Here is a 22,394-nt window from a genome sequence, read left to right as displayed (position 1 = left end):
ATCATAACTCTGGACCTCCTTAATCTTGTCTCCAACTCTTAGTCTCCTTAGTTAATAATTCTACTGCTTTTAATAGTTTCTAGTTAATTAGTTTAAAAATAAGAATCGCAATCTTTATAATTAGGAAATTGCTTGGACTTGTGTTTCTTAGCGATATTTAACAATTGTAGCTAAGCCTTAGTTATCTGTGTGATGCGACTCCGGATTTGTATACCGGATTATATTTGCAACGACCGCTTAGTCCTTTTTTATAAGGCATAGTTGGGCGTGATCACTAATACATGTATTTTATTCAACATTTAATCTCGTATAAAATAGTACATCACTAAATTTCCCACAACTCAATACAAGTACTATTTAATATTTTCAACCAAACACTGCAATAGTTATGCATTTTTATTTTTACTTTTTGGCATTTATATTAATTATGTGAGGATTATGTTTTCCTATGGTACCATAAAGAATTATTACTTATATCGTATTATCTTATACAGGGATTTAATCTTGTCATTATATACAGTCAACCGAACGACCTGTAAGTTAAGATTCTCATATGGATACCAAAGACAAATATGGCATGAAACACGTGCATGCTTGCATACCCTCTTAAATTGGAACTTTTAAGTTAGAAAACATAGCTTTTATCTCATCTAGATCTTAATTAGAAAACTTAGAGGTGAAGAAAAGGAAGAGACATGGTCACATCCAACCTCTTGACGCCTTTATTGAAGTCTAATTTGGAAGGTATTATGAGGAAAACAGAAAAGAAAAAAGACGCAATTAGTAAAAGGGGATCAAATCAATTGTAGCAATCCTTGGCCCATTTTACCTACCACTGTAGAAGCATGTTCCTTTAAATATAGCAGACCAGCCTAACCTTTTTTTTTTTCCAATAGAAGATTCAACCTGTCAATTATATTTAGGTCATCACCGGTTTGTTTCCTGTCTTATTCTATTTGCATCAATTGATTTTGAAAACTTGTTGCGGTGAAACGCACATGCAAGTATACACGGTCGTCAAGTAATAAAGTGACTAAAAGTCAAATGTCGAACCCACGAAGACTTGTGATTAACTATCAACCAAATTAGACTATCCTAACTATCTAAACAACAATTAAAACTAGAAGTATTTGGTTCTAAACTAATAAAAATAAATAAAAACAAATAATGAACGTTGAGTAGAGGAAGAGCAGATTTTTATATTATCAATGTGATGAAAAAGGGTTATGGGCTATCTAACATTCCTATTGTATTCTTCAATTGAATTGACCAACTAATTTATCTAGTTTATTGGTTAACAGGGTTAATATTGCTCATAAGAATCTGTCGAGTTCTTACTCGCCTATTCAAGGTAACCTAACGCCTATATGTCTATGTAATTAGAACTAACAAGAACGCGTTTATAGTTCCTGTACATCAACCAAGCAAGGCAATTAGGTACATGTCTATCCTAACCGCGAATCCGTTCCCCGTTGCCCAGGTTCAAGAAGTTGCTTTACTCAATCCAATGTGCAATCTAGAATTCCCACTTTCGAGTTCAATTCTAGATTCGTAGATAGTATTTAATTGGTGATCAAGCATCAGATAATCAAGCACAGGGTTGAATAAATAAACTAATATGAGAAATCAAGAAATCAAAATCAAAATTCGAATAACTATATTCATGAAAGAACCACAACCCTAGAAATTGAAGTTTAGCTCCACATAGACATGGTAGCCAAACAACAAATCATACAAAGAAACATAAAAATTACTAAATTTGGTGGAAGAAAGATGGAACTTGATGAATTCCGGTCTCCAAGGCGGCTCTATGCTTGTGTTTTCCTCTCAAAAACGTCCTCCCCTCTCAGAATAGGTTTAGGTTGGCTTTTATATGAGTTGGGGGCGTCTTGGGGTCGAAATAACCGAGTCCCGGTCGAAATAGGACATGTTCACATTTTGAGAGTCTAGGGCAGCGCGGGGCACTGACCCTGGCGCTCAACTTTTGAACATTCTGTTTTGAGCGCCACAGTTAGCGCCCCACGCTGCTTGTGGACCTCAAATGTGCATTTTTGCCGTTTCTTCCCATTTTCGCTCCAATTCGCGCACTTTCGTTCCAAATCGCACCCGAAGGATTCCTACACATAGAAATACTACAAATTAGCACAAATCATTATATTATACATCCGAGATCTACGAGACATGAGCATAATGTGAGGCAATATATGTAAAAATATGCATACTTTAAGCCAAACATCAAAAAATTTACCCTATCCCACCCTACACAAATAAAAAAAATTAAGTTTAACTTCTATACACAATTATGTCATCTAAATGAGATTAATAATCTAAAAAATACAAGTTACTTGTATGTTATATTAGAATAAAATATATAAATAATACAAAAATTCTTTATACTATTAATGTATATAAGTTAAATCCATAATAATTATGAAATTAATTTAACTACACTCAAAATTTGATCACGCCCAAATATGCCTTATAAAAAGGACTAAGCAGTCGTTGCAAATATATTCCGGTTAACAAGTCCGGAGTCAAATCCCACAGGGGATTAACCTATTAAATACAGCTATTGGACTCACACAAATTCACGTAATCAATCTTCAGAAATATTTAAGTAATAAATTGAATGTTTACTAACTAAATAATACGTAATGAAAATGCAATAAATAATAACTAACTACGAACGGGTTGTACACAAGAATTGGAATGATCTAAGGTTATGATTTCCCCTATTGTCGGAATCCTTTCCACTACGTTTTCTATAAATTTGCCTAAGTCTTCTCTACCAATCATGAGCACTCTGATTGTCGCAACTCTCTCCCGAGTAATTACCACAATATACCAGACATATTCTCTCGAATTACGCTAGATGGCCTTAAGTACAGCTCACTCAGGTCGCACCAAGGTTTCGCTATCCCTAATCCCAGCTTTAAACCTTTTGTATTGATCCCTCATATACGTTAGGAGTGATGTTGTTAAACTACTACCTAAATATGCACTCTCTCCCGAGTAATACATACTAAATAGGCACAGTCAATTGAGGGCCCTTCAATCAACATCAATAATAATATAGTTGAGCAAATAGAGATAATACTACGACAAATCTATATTAACGTAACAAGAAAGTCATTCTCCAATAGGTTCCATCAAAATCCTAGATTAGGAGTTTAGCTACTCATACTAATAGTAACAATATCCAAAGTATTTTGCATAATTGAATTACAAAGTAACGATAAAGGGATGTAGAAATCGATGATTCTAACTCCCAACAGTTGTTCCACGAGCTATCCTTGCCTCCGGTTGCAAAAGTCCTTCAAAGTGGCGTTTTTAGGTCTATTTATATGTTTAGGACAAGACCTAAACGTGTAGGTCAAATCCTAGTCAAGTCGGGACACGAACTAAGTCTTCGAAACTAGGACAGGATCTGGCCCCAGGCTTGGTGTCGCCAGGCATAACGCCTCCTAAAACATGGCCTTTGCCTTGCCTCACCATTCTCTCGCCCAGTACAAGCCTGGCGTCGCCAGGGATATCGCCAGCTTCAATCCTGGCGTCGCCAGGTCCTCTCATTCACTGCTCTCGTGCACGCTTTCGACTTGTAAGTATCCTTTTTTCTCTACTTCATCTCGAATAGACCTACACACAAAATGGACCCTGTTATGCGCAAATAAAGTGTAATTTATCATTAAAGCGTATTAAATGAAAGGCGAATGATGTGCTAAACCATGAATTATAGCCACACATCAATACCCCACACTTAGACATTGCTCGCCCTCGAGCAATCAAACTACACTTATAGACACAACCTATTAAGCAATTCCCTTAACTCATTATACCAAGAATCTTTAGAACAGTTTAAGCAAAAAGGTGTGTCATCCTCGCCTCAAGATTCGACTCACAAATACCAACCTTATTCACAATTCACTTACTTACTCTAACATGCAAGTCAACACATTATCTTTCGTTTATGAATCATGTGCCCTCACCCAATCAAAGAGCTTAGTTCCACACACAATGAATTTTAAGAACATAGGAACTCAAGATAGACAAAATTCATTCACTCTCAGAAATAACCTTTATATGCCACAAATGATGCACCATAGGCTTTCCCATATTGTAGTACTCGACTAATCGAGTTTATTCAGTCTAAGATTAAGTAGGACTTCCATTGGTTGTAATGTAGGCTGCGGGTCGGGTAGGATACATTTGGATATGAGTGACTACACCTCCCTTAAGCACTTTAATACATACACTTTAACATTCAAGCCCATACTTATTTCAAACCAAAACTCCACCTTAACTTCACTATATTTTACCCCCTACTTCTTTAAGCACCAGTATATCACTAGCCACCACCATCAGGAATTATTTTTCATATACTACAGCTATTACTATTTTTTTCCTTTCTTTCTCTTTTTTTTTCTTTTCTATCCAAATGGCTTTTATTGACACATTTTTTTCCTTTCAAAGGGCGCACCTTTCTCCTTATTATAATTGTTCCGCTCAAAAGTCAACCCACCACCCCACACTTTAACTTTTCATAATTCATCACAATTCAAGTGCTCATGAGAGGTGACAAGGTTCAAATATATGTCGATTCAAACAAAGGGGTACGGCTTGTAATGTGGTTACCAAAGAAACAGGATTATAGGCTCAAAGGGGTTAACTACGATACATAACATTTAGTTGGGTACTATATATATATATATATATATATATATATATGCTTAACAAAGAAATGTCTATATCACTTCTCAAACTCAACAAGACTACTATTTCGCTTTGCACACGCATGGGGCAAGTTCTAGACATCAAATGCAATGCACAGAATACATACAAACCTCACACAGACATGGAACATAACTCATTCAGGATTGGATTTTTATCATGACACTCCATTCAAAGCAGTTAAGCAAATTTAAGAATCTACGATTTAAGGTACTTATACCGGAGTCAAAAACTGAGCCTAAGCGTCACAACCAGAGTACTAACTATTCTCAAGGCATCAAAAAGCTCAGAGATATTGCTGTGATTAAATGCATAGCCCCATGGGTCCTACTCCTAAAAATTAATACTAACTACACCTGGTTCGACTAAAAACTATTGGAAAGGAACCGTGGCCCAAAGAAAAACCAAGGGGGAATTACTACACTACCTAATAAAAAAATACTTTTGGTATTTTTCTTTAGACTTACTTCCCTCAAGAAAACTGTCTAGGAGATCCATCGTCGAGAAGAGTCCAAACTTTTTATGATTTTTTTTTCTTTTTTACTCCCTCCGTTTCAATTTATGTGAACCTATTTCCCCTTTGGTCCGTGCCAAAAAGAATGACCCCTTTCCTTATTTTGAAACAATTTTCTTTTATGCAATAATTTATAGCCACACAAAATATATGTGCCTCATTTTACACCACAAGTTCAAAAGTCTTCTCTCTTTTCTTAAACTCTGTGCCCAGTCAAATGGGTTCACATAAATTGAAACGGAGGGAGTATATTTTTTGACTCAAAACAAATAACAAAAAAAACAAAAATGAAAAACAAATTCTTAAAACAAATAACTAAAACAATTAGCTACCGAAAACGACACTTACTAAAGCAACAAAAACAACTAACAACTACTAATTTCTACAAGTCCCCACACCACACTTAGATCATGCATTGTCTTCAGTGCATGCACAAAGTGACAAAACAAGAAAAAGGAGTAGGGTGCAAGGGAACTCCCTGATCAAGCAGCTTCTTCATCATCTGACGCTCTCCACTCTTCATCATGTTCATCATCATCATCGTCCTCACCATCTGACTGCTCCGGCTCGGCCTCAGACTGCTCAGATGTGTTGATATCCTCATCATCGGGATGTCTGTATCCATCTCCTAACCCAACTAGCTGCTAGGCATGAGCATTGAGCGGGTACCGCTCTCCAATGCAATCCTCTCCTCAGATATGGCCGGCCGACCCCCTATCCTCAGCTGCAAATCCATCATCCCATAGATATGGGCCATAAAACTATCATCACGAGCATTGCGCTCAGCACCTGTCAATGATGGCATGCCAATCTCGTCTTTCAGCCGGAGACTAGTAATGTTCATTTGTCGGATAGGCTGATCGATGGTGTGGTCAAACTCGGGCTCCTCCTCAACCTCCTCGTGCCTTAAGAACTGAGTCAAAAATTTGGCAATGTCATTCGATCGAACTTCTTACTCCTTCTTACTGATGACATCTGGTAGCGAATCAGATGATCCACATTCACCCTTTGACCTGTCATGAGGAAGTAGAGCACACAGGTCCTCTCACGGCTAATGAGCGTATCATGATTGCACGATAGGAGCCGTGCATTTATCAGTTTCAGCCACACTTGAGTCTCCGCCTTCATCTTCTTCTTAGGGAATCTCTTGTGCCGATTTTTTAAACTTATCCCGGACCCATGCTGCCGTAGAGTCGACACCACAGAGCGTGTGTCTCCGCTCTCTATATGTAGGACATCAAATGAATTGGTCCAATGGCTCCACAGGAACATCTAGCGCACCTAAAAAGTTACATATGGTCGTGGCTGAAAAATCTATCAAACGTCTACAAATTGGCACCAGTTGTTCAGTATCCTGTGGACCAAACCCTGCATAAAATTCCCGAACTAAATTGAGATTAGTGTCCCCTGTGTTCTTCAATACATAGCTTAACCCCAAATCCTAGATGCCTCTCCAAATTGCCTGATACTTTTCTTTCAGGCTGCATTCCTGAATAGCTACTTTCGGATGGACATGTTTAAGCCTACAGCGCCTGTACCAATCTTTCGTATGCGGGGGTATGTTGTTGATGTCAAACTCCTGTTGTCCTTGGGGTTGTGGACGCATAGCTGCTACAGCTGCCACAGCTTGTGCTCCACTAAGACTAGGGGTAGTTTCTCCCCCTTTTCTCTTCTTTGGGGGAGGTGCGGTGGTCGTCTTTGCTTTAGCCGAAGTAGTTGTAGTGGCCTTTCCTTTGCCTGTGTCTTTTCTTGGAGGCATCTTCGTTCCTGGCGTCGCCACGCCCTTTACCTGGCCTTACTTAGGCGTCACCAGCCCCGCGCGAGCCTTGCCTGGACTTAAACCAGGCGACACCAGCTCCAGCGCCTGGTGTACCTGGCTTTACCCAGGTGTTGCCAACGCCAGCCTTGCCTGGCCTTAAACCAGGCGACGCCAGCTCCGACGCTTGGTGTACTTGGCTTTGCCCCAGGTGGCGCCAGGCTTATCGCCTGGTGTCCTTCAGGTGACGCTGAAACCTGCTCGACCTGCCCAAAATCACCTGCAAAGTTGTTAGTACCTAAAAACGGAAAGAAAAATTCGAACTATACTAAAAATCAACTAAGAATTGGGTTGCCTCCCAACGAGCGCCTTAGTTAACATCGTGGCACGGCGAATACAACAGTCCTTTGGGTTGCCTCCCATGAAGCGCCTGATTTAACGTCGCAGCACGACGCAGGTAAGCACAGTTAAGGCACGCTCAACATCGGTGGCTTGAGCAAATGAGTCACCGACACTACTTTTGCGTCTTCCATGCCGATATAATGTTCTAATCTGTGCCCATTGACTCTGAACTTGCGAGAGTTATTTTCCGCAGCAATCTCTATAGCACCAGTGGGATGAATCTCTACCACACGAAATGGTCTTGACCATCTTGACTTTAATTTTCCTGAAAATAACCTCAGTCTTGAATTGTATAGCAATACCCTATCTCCGAGTTTAAAACTCCGCTCAAGAATATTCTTGTCATGTATCATCTTCATTCTGTCCTTGTATAGTCTTGTTCTCTGAAAAGCGTGGTATCGAAACTCATCAAGCTCGTGCAACTCTGTGACTTTACTTGTACCCGCAGCTTCTATATCAAGATTCAACTGCCTCAATGCCCACAAAGCTCTATGCTCCAACTCCACTGGTTAGTGACACACCTTCCCAAACACCAACTTGTACGGTGACATGCCGATCAGAGTTTTGAAAGCGGTACGATAGGCCCAGAGTGCATCATCTAACTTTCTTACCCAATACGTTCTTGTAGCATTCACAGTCTTTGTCAACATGCTCTTTATCTCTCAGTTCGAAACTTCCACTTACCCACTCGTTTGTGGATATATGGGGTGGCAACCTTGTGGAGTACATCATAGTTTTGTAACAACTTTGCGAAGGCTTGATTACAGATGTGAGTGCCTCCATCACTGATTATTGCACGTGGAGTGCCAAATCGAGTGAATGTATTCTTTCTCAAAAAAGCAATTACCCCCCTTGCATCATTTGTAGGGAGCGTTGTAGCCTCCACACATTTGGACACGTAGTCCACAGCAACGAGTATGTACTTGTCTCCATATGAGCTAATGAAATGCCCCATGAAATCGGTTCCCCATACATCAAACACTTCAACCTCCTAAATTGGGTTCATGGGTATCTCATGTCGGCGGTAAATATTCCCGGTTCGTTGGCATACATCACAACCTTTCACCCATAAGTGTGCAACAATATGGTGACGCGTGACACGCCTGCAAAATAGAAGATTGGTCTATCTCGGGGATACATCTCCGGATCATGTTATCAACATAAATCCTGAACAGATAATATAGGCGACAATCACGAATTTTTTTTTTCTTTTGGACAGAGGAAAGGTCATAAGGAACAATACCGCTCACCAGGTAGTCTGCAATGTCAGTATACCTTGGCTCTACCTCAAGACTCGTGGCTAATAGTTGTTCATCCAGGAAAGTCTCCACAGTCTCTTCCACCTCAACCTTCTTCTCGGCTCCTTCCAGCCTAGACAAGTGATTAGCCACTTGGTTCTCCGTTCCCTTTCGGTCATGGATTTCCAAGTCAATATTCCTGCAGCAGTAGCACCCATCGAATCATGCGCGGCTTTGACTCCTTCTTCTCGATTAAGTACCTGAGAGCAGCATGGTCAGTATAAACAATTACCTTCGAGCCTATCATGTATGACCTGAATTTGTCAAATGCGAACACCATTGCTAGCATCTCCTTCTTGGTCACTGTGTAATTTAGCCGGGCACCACTCAGAGTTCTACATGCATAGTATATTGGATGCATGACTTTGTCTTTTCGCTGCCCAAGAACTGCTCCCACAGCATAGTCACCCGCATCACACATCAGCTCAAATGGTTGCTTCCAGTCAGGGGCAACTATGATAGGTGTTGTTACCAGTCTCTTTTTCAATTCATGAAACGCTACCCTGCAGTCATCAGAAAACACAAAAGGGTGATCTTTTTCAAGCAATTTACACAAGGGGTTAGCAATTTTGGAAAAATCTTTTATAAATCTCCTATAGAAACCGGCGTGCCTAATGAAACTTCTTATTGCTTTGACGGAAGTGGGTGGTGGAAGCTTTTTGATCATATCAACCATTGCACGATCTACCTCAAAGCCTTTACTCGACAGTAGGTGCCCCAAGACTACACTTTCTTGTACCATGAAATGGCACTTTTCCCAGTTAAGTACCAGGTTAGTCTCGATACACCTCTTCAATACTCTTCTCAAGTTTATAAGGCAATCATCGAATGTGTTCCCCACCACTGAGAGGTCATCCATGAAAACCTCCATTATTTCCTCTACCATATCTGTGAAGATGGCCTCATGCACCTTTGGAATGTGGCAGGAACATTGCATAAGCCAAACTGCATTCTCTGAAAAGCATAGATTCCATAGGGGCAGGTGAACGATGTTTTCTCTCTGTCCTCCGGTGCAATTGAGATCTGATTATACCCCGAGTACCCATCCAGAAAGCAGAAGTGGATCCTCCCTGCCATTCTGTCTATCATCTGATCAATGAATGGCAGTAGGAAATGGTCTTTCCGGGTAGCTATGTTCAACTTTCTGTAATCCATACAGATTCGCCAACATGTGACTGTTCGTGTTGAGATCAACTCGTTCTTCTCATTTTTCACTACCGTCATACCGCCCTTCTTTGGCACACACTGAACTGGGCTGACCCAATTACTGTCAGAGATGGGGAATATGATTCTCGCATCTAACCACTTAATCATTTCTTTCTTCACTATTTCTTTTATGTTGGGGTTCAGCCTCGTTGATGTTCTCTGGAAGGTTTGTGCCCATCTTCCAGTAAAATCTTATACATACAGAAGGTCGGGCTGATACCCGTAATGTCTCTAATGGTCCAACCAATTGCAGTTTTGCACTCCATCAATACCTGCAAACCTGTTCTGCCTGCACATCTAACAAACTAGATGAGAAAATATCAGGTAAAGTTGAGTTAGGTCCCAAGAAAGCATACCTGAGATGAGGTGGTAAGGGATTCAGTTCCAACTTTGGTGGTTCTTCTATCGACGGCTTAGCTGGAGGAGTTTTCCTTTCTTCTAAGTGCAAAGTCTCAAATTCGAGCTCCCTTCTCCCAAAACATTGGCCTTCAAGAGCAAGTACCCACTCCGCCAAGTCTTCTCCGGTTGCTCCATCTAAGTTCATGAGACAGGCTACTAGAGGGTCTTTAGTGTTCAATGTCTTATCTTCCTCCTCAAAAATTGCATCCACGACTTTAATTAGAGAGAACTTAGGAAATTCACTTGGTCACCGCATAGATTTATGCACGTTGAATGTTATTTCTTCATAATTTAATCTCATTTTGAGCTCTCCAGTTTCACTGTCACTTAAAGCTCTCCCAGTGGACAAGAATGGTCGTCCGAAAATTATGGAAATCTCCTCGTCAACCTGAAAGTCAAGAATGACTAAATCTGTTGGGAACACAAACTTCCCAACCTGTACTAATACATCATCAAGGATACCAGAGGGTCTCTTCACTGTCCGGTCAGCCAGTTGTAGTAACATGGACGTGGATCTAGCTCTTCCAATGCCTAACCTTTTGTAGATAGCCAGGGGCATCAAGTTTATGCTTGCCCCAAAATCACAAAGTGCCTTAGCAAACACATAGTTACATATTGTGCATGGAATTGTGAAACTTCCTGGGTCAGACAGCTTATCAGCTATGGGTCTCGTCACAACAGCACTACAAGTCTGAGTCAGTGTAACCGTAGCAAAGTCTTCAAAGTCGAACTTCCGAGACATCAAGTCCTTCATCATTTTTGCATAACCAGGCATCTCCTTTAAGGCATCAATCAATGGAATGTTCACCTAAATTTGCTTCAACATCTTCAAGAATTTCTTATACTGCTCATCTTTCTGATCCTTGGCCAATCTCTGTGGGAATGGTGTTGGAGGTCACTTCTTCCCTGTGATTTGAGTTTTATCTTGCTCAGGCATTGCTTCAACTATCGTTTCTTGTGCTACATCAGTCTCTTTCGTAACCTCTTTTTCTTTGTTGGTGTTCTCTTGTGCATGTTGTACCGTCACCTCAGTTAACCCTATTGAATCATCTATCTCAATGGGCACTGGCACAAGTATTTCTGTAGGTCGGCTTTCACGAGAAATATCTCGCTCCAGATCTAGCTCTCCACCATTTTGTAGACTCACCGCCATAAGATGTTTCGGGCCCTGCTCTTTTGGATTGATTTGTGTGTCTGTAGGTAACGTCCCTTGGGGATGATTATGTAGAGCCATCAAAATTTGCCCTAACTAAATCTCAATACCCTTTATTGTTTATTCATGTGAGTCTACTGATGATAGGCTATAATTACGTATTTTAGTCGATTATTACACTCTAATTTACTGCACTTTAGTTGAGTTTGCGCTTTAATCGCTAGTGTTTTGTACTAATCGTGTGTTTTATGCCTTGTAGGTGTGATTCTGAGCTATATAGATGTTATGGAATGAATTTAAGTGATTTGAAGCTTTGAAGTCTAAGTAAAAGCTCAAGGAACTAAGCCGGGATCGTGTTCGGGGGTCAAATTTGATAGTTGAGAACAAACGAAGACTCGAGTAGGCATATTGCGCACTGTCAAGTAAAATGAACATAACTTTTTGCTCAGAACTCCATTTGGGCTCCACAATATATGGTTAGAAAGCTAGCTCAAAGGGCTACAACGTTTATGTTTTATGTTTTTCCAAATTCCAAATGGAACAGGGTGAAAAACCGCGGTTATGGTAGGACCGCGGCAGAGCAGAGCTGCAGATTCAGAGAACCTCTTTGGCCGTGGTCCTGGCGTAACCGCGGTGGGACCGCGGCAGGACACGTAAATTTCAGGGACCAAAGTGCAAAACACGGGATTTTAAGCCCTAAACCCTATATTAAACGTAGGAGGCCGGCCAAGAACAAAGAGGGGACATATTTTGGACACAAATTAGACCTAAGGAGGCAAGAACATATTGAGAGCAAGGCGGGGAATTCTTCAACTAATGAAATCAGGAGAAAGGTGCACTATTTTGAACAAGTAAAAGCCACTTGAATTGGAAAAAAATATAGTTATATAGGTGTAAAAAAAAAGTGTTTCTTTGATAAGTGGTGGCTCTTGACGTAAGTGTGCTTAAAGAAGAATGGGGTAATTTACATTGATGTGAAGGTGGAATTTTGGTTTGACATAAGTATGGGTTTTAAATGTTAAAATGTATGTATTAAAGTGCTGAAGGAGGTGTAGTCACTCTTATATCTAAATGTATCCTACCCGTCCCGTAGCCTACATTACAACCAAATAAAGTCCTAATTGATCCAAGATTGAATGAGCTCGATTAGTGGAGTAGTACACTACGGGCAAGCTTATGGTGCATCTTTTGTGGCATATGAATGTTATTTCTGAGAGTGAGTGAATTCTTTCTATCTTGAGTTCCTAAGTGTTCTTAAATTTTATTGTGTGGAACTACTCTCTTGTATTGTGTGAGAGCACTTGATTCATGAAGGAAAGGTAATGTCAGTGACCTCTATGTTAGAGTAAGTAGGTGAGTTGTGAATAATGCGTGGCACTTGTGAGTCAAATCTTGAGGTGAAGATGTTACGCTTTTGTGCTTAGTCTATTTTAAATACTCTTGGTGTGCTGCGTTAGGAGAATTGTTTAAAAAGGTCGTGCTATAAAAAAAAGTGTAGTTTGATTGCTCGAGGACGAGCAATGGTGTATGTGTGGGGTGTTGATGATAGGCTATAATTACGTACTTTAGTCGCTTATTACACTCTAATTTACTGCACTTTAGTTGAGTTTGCGCTTTAATCGCTAGTGTTTTGTACTAATTGTGTGTTTTATGCCTTGGAGGTGTGATTCCGAGCTTTATAGATGTTATGGAATGAATTTAAGTGATTTGAAGCTTTGAAGTCTTAGTAAAAGCTCAAGGAACTAAGCCGGGATCATGTTCGGGGGTCAAATTTGATAGTTGAGAACAAACGAAGACTCGAGTAGGCATATTGCGCACTGTCAAGTAAAATGAACATAACTTTTTGCTCAGAACTCTGTTTGGTCTCCACAATATATGGTTAGAAATATAGCTTAAAGGGCTACAACTTTTATGTTTTACGCTTTTTCAAATTTCAAACGGAACAGGGTGAAAAACCGCGGTTACGGTAGGACCGCGGCATAGCAGAGCTGCAGATTCAGAGGACCTCTTTGGCCGCGGTCCTGGCGTAACCGCCGTGGGACCGTGGCAGGACACGTAATTCAGGGACCAAAGTGAAAAACACGGGATTTTAAGCCCTAAACCCTATATTAAACGTAGGAGGCCGGCCAAGAAGAAAGAGGGGACATATTTTGGACACAAATTAGACCTAAGGAGGCAAGAACATATTGAGAGCAAGGCGGGGAATTCTTCAACTAATGAAATCAGGAGAAAGGTGCACTATTTTGAACAAGTAAAAGCCACTTGAATTGGAAAAAAATATAGTTATATAGGTGTAAAAAAAAAGTGTTTCTTTGATAAGTGGTGGCTCTTGACGTAAGTGTGCTTAAAGAAGAATGGGGTAATTTACATTGATGTGAAGGTGGAATTTTGGTTTGACATAAGTATGGGGTTTAAATGTTAAAATGTATGTATTAAAGTGCTGAAGGAGGTGTAGTCACTCTTATATCTAAATGTATCCTACCCGTCCCGTAGCCTACATTACAACCAAATAAAGTCCTAATTGATCCAAGATTGAATGAGCTCGATTAGTGGAGTAGTACACTACGGGCAAGCTTATGGTGCATCTTTTGTGGCATATGAATGTTATTTCTGAGAGTGAGTGAATTCTTTCTATCTTGAGTTCCTAAGTGTTCTTAAATTTTATTGTGTGGAACTACTCTCTTGTATTGTGTGAGAGCACTTGATTCATGAAGGAAAGGTAATGTCACTGACCTCTATGTTAGAGTAAGTAGGTGAGTTGTGAATAATGCGTGGCACTTGTGAGTCAAATCTTGAGGTGAAGATGTTACGCTTTTGTGCTTAGTCTATTTTAAATACTCTTGGTGTGCTGCGTTAGGAGAATTGTTTAAAAAGGTCGTGTCTATAAAAAAAAAGTGTAGTTTGATTGCTCGAGGACGAGCAATGGTGTATGTGTGGGGTGTTGATGATAGGCTATAATTACGTACTTTAGTCGCTTATTACACTCTAATTTACTGCACTTTAGTTGAGTTTGCGCTTTAATCGCTAGTGTTTTGTACTAATTGTGTGTTTTATGCCTTGGAGGTGTGATTCCGAGCTTTATAGATGTTATGTAATGAATTTAAGTGATTTGAAGCTTTGAAGTCTTAGTAAAAGCTCAAGGAACTAAGCCGGGATCATGTTCGGGGGTCAAATTTGATAGTTGAGAACAAACGAAGACTCGAGTAGGCATATTGCGCACTGTCTAGTAAAATGCACATAACGTTTTGCTCAGAACTTCATTTGGGCTCCACAATTTATGGTTGGAAAGATAACTCAAAGGGCTACAACTTTGATGTTTTATGTTTTTCCAAATTGCAAACGGAACAGGGTGAAAAACCACGGTTACGGTAGGACCGCAGTAAATCAGAGCTGCAGATTCAGAGGACCTCTTTGGCCGCGGTCCTGGCGTAACCGTGGTGGGACCGCGGCAGGACACGTAAATTTGAGGGACCAAAGTGCAAAACACGGGATTTTAAGCCCTAAACCCTATATTAAACGTAGGAGGCCGGCCAAGAACAAAGAGGGGACATATTTTGGACACAAATTAGACCTAAGGAGGCAAGAACACATTGAGAGCAAGGCGGGGAATTCTTCAACAATTTTTTCCTTCCTCTTCTTATTTTTCATTGTTGGTTATGACTTTTGATATTGTAGTTTTACATACTATTATGAATAGCTAATTTGTTATCTAAGGTTTTGGTGAAACCCGGTGGGGATGAATTGGTTGTTATATTAATATAGTTTTGAGTTGGTTGTTAATCTCTATTTGTTCAACTACGTTTTGATTTTGGTTAATTGAAAGGATCCTCAGTTAGCCGTTTCTATTTATTATGTATTTGCTTGAGAGAGAGTGCATATTTAGGTAGTTGTTTGAACAACATCACTCTCGGAGTATAGGCGAGAGTCATAACCGAGGGTTTAGAGGTTGGATTAGAGATAACGATACCTCGGATGCGATCTAAGTGAACTGTAATGCGAATCGAGATAGTGTAGCTTGAGATAGTGCGTCTAGTAAATTATCATAATTGCTTGAGAGAGATCTATGATAGCTGGAGAGTTCATGATTGATAGAGACAACTAATTCGAAGCTATAAGAAACATACAACTAAGGAAATCAACAACGGGGGAAACCATTACCCTATACCTTTATTCCAATTGTTTACAATTCAAGCATAGTTAGTTTTTAGCTGTTTAATTATTTTCAATCTTGTCTTCTTAGTGATATTAAACAGATACAGCTAAGCGTTAGTTCTCTGTGGGATTTGACTCCGGACTTATAGACCGGATTATATTTGCAGCGACTGCTTATCCTTTTTAGGACTAGAGTTGGGCGTGATCATCTACTCTTTCAGTTATTTTTCCAATGGACCCATCAGTTGCTGCATCATTCCTTTAAGTTCAGCAAACTCATCATCTTGTCTCACAATCTGGTGTTGTTGATAAGCCTGCTGATTTTGCTGGTTGTAACCTGTTGCCTTTGGTAAGGCACCACTTGGCCCTATGGTCGTATAGCTCCAGGATTCTTGATGTTATTATACTGCTGCTGTGCTGGTCTATATTGTTGATTCTATTGTCCCCAATTCTGACCACCTTGCCTCTGTCCCCCATAGTTGGCCGCACAGTTCATATCTTCCTGATATTGCTGGTTGTCACCTTTCCCACTCCACGAGCAAACATATGGTTGGTTAATGCATGGCGTACATAAGCCCCCATTGGTTGCGTCAACTATGTGTACCTGCTGCTTCTGGCTTGATTCATCTATCTTTTTGGTGAGGATACTCATTTGCGTCACCAGAGTGGCCATATTTTCAGCTATGGAGTTGTTTGGATCCAAAGCCACTGAATGAACTACAGGAGTGATATTAGAGTCTCTTGTCATCTATCCTGAGTTATGGGCCATCTTATCAAGTAGGATCTTGCTTTCTCTGAGTGTTTTGCTCAAAAATGCTCCACCTGCTGAAGCATCAACATTGGCCTTTAAGCAGTCTGCCAATCCTATGTAAAACCTCTGCCCCAACATCTGCTCCGGAATGTCATGATGTGGACACTTAACCAGCATACCCTGGAACCTCTCCCACGTTTCTTGTAATGTTTTTGTTGGTTTCTCCCTGAAGCTCAATATCTCATCAATTTGTTTAGCAATCTTATTGGGTGGGTAGAACTGGTTCACAAATTGCTTGATTAATTCCTCCCAAGTGGTGATGGAGTTTATGGGGAGTGAATTAAGCCAATTCCGAGCCTCTCCCGTCACCAAGAATGGAAACAACAATAGCTTTATTGCTTCCGGTGTCACATTAGGTTACCTTTGCGTGACACATATCGATAGGAAATTCTTTAGATGCTACTGAGGATCTTCAACGTATGACCCTGAGAACAGTCCCTTGTTCTGCAACAAATGTAGCATGTTGTCTGTGATTTAAAATGATTCTGCTTGTATCTGAGGGACTGCAATTGCGGTTGCTAGGTTGTCGACAGTGGGTTGTGCCCAATCATACAATGCTGCTTCTGGCACAAGAGGCACAACACCCTGATTGTTCGGGTCATTCGCATTGTTTCTGTTGTTTACTTCGTCTCCCATGTCTGGTTCGATTTGTTCTGTTGTTGTTTTCCTTTCTTGTTTGCACGATTCAGTACCTTGAAAACTTTCTCAGGATCTGATAATGCTTCGAACAATTACCAGTTCTTGAGAAGTTTCTAGGCATGCACATGTAATGCCCAAGACTACAAATTTTAGAATTTCAATGTATTTATTTTAAATTGAAGAAAATTGACTACACTAAGAATTTTAGCACTTCTTTTAGCTGCAATTAATAACACCGTTAATTTCCCGGCAACGGCGCCAATATTTGATCACGCCCAACTATGCCTTATAAAAAGGACTAAGCGGTCGTTGCAAATATTCCGATTAACAAGTTCGAAGTCGAATCCCACAGGGAATTAACCTATTAAACACAGCTATTGGACTCACACAAATTCATGTAATCAATCTTTAGAAACATTTAAGTAATAAATTGGATGTTACTAACTAAATAATACGTAATGAAAATGCAATAAATAATAACTAACTACGAACGGGTTGTACACACGAAATGGAATGATCTAAGGTTATGATTTCCCCTATTGTCGGAATCTTTTCCGCTGCGTTTTCTATAAATTTGCCTAAGTCTTCTCTACCGATCATGAGCACTCTGACTGTCGTAACTCTCTCCCAGAGTAATTACCACAATATACTAGACATATTCTCCTGAATTACGCTAGCTTGTCTTAAGTACAACTCACCGAGATCGCACCAAGGTTTCGTTATCCCTAATCCCACCTTTAAACCTTTTGTATTGATCCCTCATATACGTTAGGAGTGATGTTGTTCAACAACTACCTAAATATGCACTCTCTCCCGAGTAATACATACTAAATAGGCACAGTCGATTGAGGGCCCTTCAATCAACAACAATAATAATATAGTTGAACAAATAGAGATAATGCTACGGCAAATCTATATTAACGTAACAAGAAAATTATCCTCCAATAGGTTCCATCAAAACCCTAGATTAGGAGTTCAGCTACTCGTACTCATAGTAACAATATCCAAAGTATTTTGCATAATTGAATTACAAAGTAAGGATAAAGGGATGTAGAAATCGATGATTCTAACTCCAAACAGTTGTTCCACGAGCTATCCTTGCCTCCGGTTGCAAAAGTCCTTCAAAGTGGCATTTTTAGGTCTATTTATATGTTTAGGACAAGACCTAAATGTGTAGTTCAAATCCTAGTCAAGCCGGGAAATGAACTAAGTCTTCATAACTCGGACATGATCTCGCCCCAGGCCTGGCGTCGCCAGGCATAATGCCTGGTTAAAATTGGAATTTGCCTTGCCTCGCCAGTCTCTCGCCCAGTACAAGCCTGGCGTCGCCAGGGATATCGCCAGCTTCAAGCCTGGCGTCGCCAGGTCCTCTCATTCATTGTTCCCGCGCACGCTTTCGACTTGTAAGTTTCCTTTTTTCTCTACTTTCATCTCCAATTCACCTACACACAAAATGGACCCTGTTACGCGCAAAAAAAGTGTAATTTATCATTAAAGCGTACAAGGCGAATAATGTGCTAAACCATGAATTATAGCCACACATCAACCACACTGACAATATAAAGAATATTTACACCATCAGTGTAATTTGAATGGCTTTGTAGATTCTCACTTTATTTCCGAGTAATAATCAGGCTGGATAAAAGAAATTATATCTGAGTATAAGTCAATTTTACCTGATAATTTAAAAGGATTATACATTATCAGTGTGAAAATCCTAAACTCAATAGTTCTATATGATGTACGAAAAAAGGAAAAGGTTTTTCACAAATTAAAGTTTGCTAGTGTATAAGAAGGAAGCATATGTGTCATTGTAATATTAACGTAGTTAATGAACTAGTTTGCCTCAATGGTAAAGGGGTTCCTTCTACATTGGTTGATTTACAGTAATATTGAGCGTGTTTACGATGCTTAATTTGTTATTTGTATTTTTTTTTTTTTTTTTTTTTTGTAGCATTTGCATGCTAAAGCACTCTCACTATAGATGAATAGTTCACTCTCACTATAGATGAATAGTTTATGTATCTAGACTATATGACTGTATATTTAATTACCTGATCATTGAGTCAATGGTTGTTAAGCAAGACTCATGCCTAGAAATGAAGGTGCGGCATTTTGCTTGTCCGAGGATATTCTTAAAAAAGATTAAAATATAAAATTAAAGTCATTAGAAATATTTCAAATTATTAAAAATCAAAATAAAATTGTACAAGCTCATTTGACTCTCTAGACGTAAATATAAAAGCATATTTCATATTCTAAGGCACCAAATAAATTATGACTTGTATACTATAAAAAGTTAAGTCAAATGCTTAGAAGAAATTTAAAACATAAAGTTCTTGTCCTAAAATTTTACTCCTTCTTGGGGAATATTCGTTGCAGAAATAGAAATATCCGTTCGAGTTGCGCACTAATATGATAAATAAAATGTTTTTGGTTGTTTGATAAATAAATAAACACTTCTTTGAAAGGGAAATGAAGATGGGTGCAAAAGCAACTTCTTTTGTTATGGCCTGATTGGATTAGGTTCTTAATCTCAACTTTGGGGGGTCTAATTGAAATAAAATGTCATGGTCTGACTGGATTAAGTCCTTAATCACAATATAGTGGGGTCTAATTGAAATAAAAAGGAAATAAAGTCATCATTCTCTAGATTATTATATGCAAAAGCTCCTTTCTTCTTTCTACTTAACCCAAATATCCCTTGAATTTAGAAAGTTGCAGAAAAAAAAAATGTTTCCTCCGTTTAAGTTTATTTGTCCACTATTGACTTGGTAACCCCTTAAGAAATAATAAATAATATGTAATTTTATAATATCACCCTTAATTATTATTATTGAAAAACTAACTTTAACTATTAAAATTTCAACGTTGGGAAATGTTGAGTAAAATAGGTATAAAATGGGACGTTGGTTTTTCAAACTGAATAAGTAAAAGTGGATATCCATTTTAAATATAGAGGACAACTAAACTTGGACGGAGGAAGTAGTATTTGGTACGTCATATCTCACCCGCTTTCTATAACATAATAAAGAGATATATTCATTGCCTTGACAAGTTAGTGAAATTACAGAAATGATACATTCAATTGAAATGTCAATTTCCAAACGTTACTTTTAATACGTGCCGTCTGATTCCAACGAAGAGTTTGTGGACAGCATAATTCCTGATTTAGGTCTCTATTCAAACCGCTGATTATTGTACTCTTACTTTCTTGCATTAGCAACCATTGGATTGTCTATAGTGACAACGAGATGCTATTTGAGAGATATTCGATAGAACAGACGAGATATGCGCAAACTGATAAGAGGTTCACACGCTTTGGAGTGTGAAAAGTAAGCAAAGATTGTTGAAATGCAACGTTAAAAGACAGAGAAAAAGACTTCTTGAAATTTATATAATAAGCCAAGCACTGCACGAGTCGTTTAGTACACCATAATGACTCTGGTTTTTACTTTTAAAAAAACCGCCATTTGGTTGCTCACAACCTGAAAACTCCTATAGATGCTTTATTCTATTAACATCTTTTAAATATACAAGAGAGAGAGAGAGAAAAATCTTTTTTGGTTCATCCATGTTTAAGATATAGTGCTTATAATAACCATGCAGGTTTTAATGATGATTTATTATAGGTTGATTAATAATAACTTGTGGTCTTTGTTCCACGTAATTATTGCATGGCCATGCAGAGGAATGGTACAATTGCTGTTGAAGTTGTCGTGCGAGTAAGATTTCACGTATATTTTCGAGTCTTTGCTGGAGTAAAACCGATTCGGTTCGTAGCATCTCGTTGTTTCTCTGGACAAGTTGGCAATGATTGGTTACCAAGTGAACCCGGTTCTTTAAATCTCGGTTTTCGACTTTTAGCCGGTTCGCTTGGTTCCTTAAATTCTCAACATGTTTTTGTTTTCGCATGCGGGACCTTCTTGCTGACTCACGGTTCGAAATCATACGCTTCCGCTTTCTCTCGTTTATGAACGAAATATCCGAACCGGAATTTGGGCTGTCATTATTCATGTTTGGTTCATCTGAACCGGAGCTAGAATTAGGAGAATTAGATTTATATTTATCAGAACTTAAACCGGAGTTTGACAGGACCGGTTCAGGGGTTGGGGATTGCTTCGGTGAAAAAACCGATTCTACCCCTTGTTCTGGTAATATAAAAGCCGATTCGAGACATTTCCATGGGCTATGATTATTCATGTTCGGTTCATCAGAACCGAAGCTAGAATTAGGAGAATCAGGTTTAGAATTATCCGAACCTGAACCAGAATGAGAAATAACCGGTTCAAGGGTTGGGGTTTGATTTGGCAGAAAAGTCAATTCTACCCTTTGTTCGGGGAATATAAAAGTCGAATCGAAACAATCCCATGGAATGAAACCATCATAAAAAGAAGGAAATTGGTTAGAAAAAGTTCCATCGGAGGACAAAATAATGGCAGGGAAAGTGGACAACATGATCGGAAAATTTCTTATAGAGGGGGTTGAGAAGGTAGAACGAGAACAGGGAGGGAATAAGGTAAAGGGAGTAGTATTTAAAGGCAAGAAGGAAGGGGTGTGATGGTGGTAATCGAGGGTATTTTAGTCATTGCATAATATCTTTTGAGTCAGGTGGCATTATTGGGTGGGGCAGTAATTCGACTTTTAAAAGATTTGGTGTGATATAAGCTCCATTGGGCCCAGGGGCTAAAGCTTAGTCATGAAGAAACAAAATAGTGTGGGGCCCGTTATGTGCCAACGTGTCATGTTCTTATTATCGTTGTGTGCAAATACTCCATGGCGTGACACAAGAAAAAAAAATTAAATTAACTAATTTAACGGTCGTATTCTAAATTATGTCACATAAAATGTTAAGAATAGGAGGAGAAAATTGAGGAATTTGATACTTCTTCTATTCAAAAAGATTGACATTATTTTCCTTCGTTTCAAAAAGATTAGCATTTTTCAGTATCTTCTTAATAAGAAGTATTAATAACCACACAAGTGAGATGACATATTTCAGATCACAAGTTTTAAAATATTAATAGTCACACAAATACTATGAGTTAAATATATCTTAAAAGTCTTCCTTTTTTATTAAAGTATACGTCAAGTCAAATTAAAACAATCTTTTTAAAACAGATGAAGTAATAATTACCAATGCAGTGTAATCTATGGCGATCTTTCTCTTTTTTCAATAGTAATTTGTGAGAAGTGTAGTGGACTATTTGATATGTGATTACGTAATTGATCTTCCCTTTTTAACGTAAATTTTTTATCCTACTTCAAAGCTATTTTAGTACTCCATAATATGATTAAATCATGCAAAGTGCAATTAGTGAAGACATATATAATTC

At 39.0% G+C, this 22,394-nt stretch overlaps 2 protein-coding genes across 2 annotated transcripts; both read right to left on the bottom strand.

Annotated features, from left to right (window-relative positions):
• Positions 1-10,550: 10,550 nt before the first annotated feature.
• LOC109243435 lies at positions 10,551-11,057 on the bottom strand. Its single transcript, XM_019410367.1, has 2 exons — positions 10,916-11,057; positions 10,551-10,834 (listed from the first exon to the last, which is right to left on the bottom strand). Exons 1-2 carry the CDS (start codon positions 11,055-11,057, stop codon positions 10,551-10,553), a joined length of 426 nt encoding a protein of 141 aa, XP_019265912.1.
• Positions 11,058-20,425: 9,368 nt separating this feature from the next.
• LOC109243439 (G-box-binding factor 1-like) lies at positions 20,426-21,753 on the bottom strand. The gene has a single exon (XM_019410372.1). It carries the CDS (start codon positions 21,514-21,516, stop codon positions 20,671-20,673), a length of 846 nt encoding a protein of 281 aa, XP_019265917.1. The 5' UTR covers positions 21,517-21,753; the 3' UTR covers positions 20,426-20,670.
• Positions 21,754-22,394: the final 641 nt, after the last annotated feature.

The sequence above is a fragment of the Nicotiana attenuata genome, unplaced genomic scaffold, assembly GCF_001879085.1.
Source record: "Nicotiana attenuata strain UT unplaced genomic scaffold, NIATTr2, whole genome shotgun sequence".
Taxonomy (NCBI): domain Eukaryota; kingdom Viridiplantae; phylum Streptophyta; class Magnoliopsida; order Solanales; family Solanaceae; genus Nicotiana; species Nicotiana attenuata.
The sequence above is the reverse complement of the archived record's forward strand: the minus strand, read 5'-3'. Positions and strand labels throughout refer to the sequence as shown.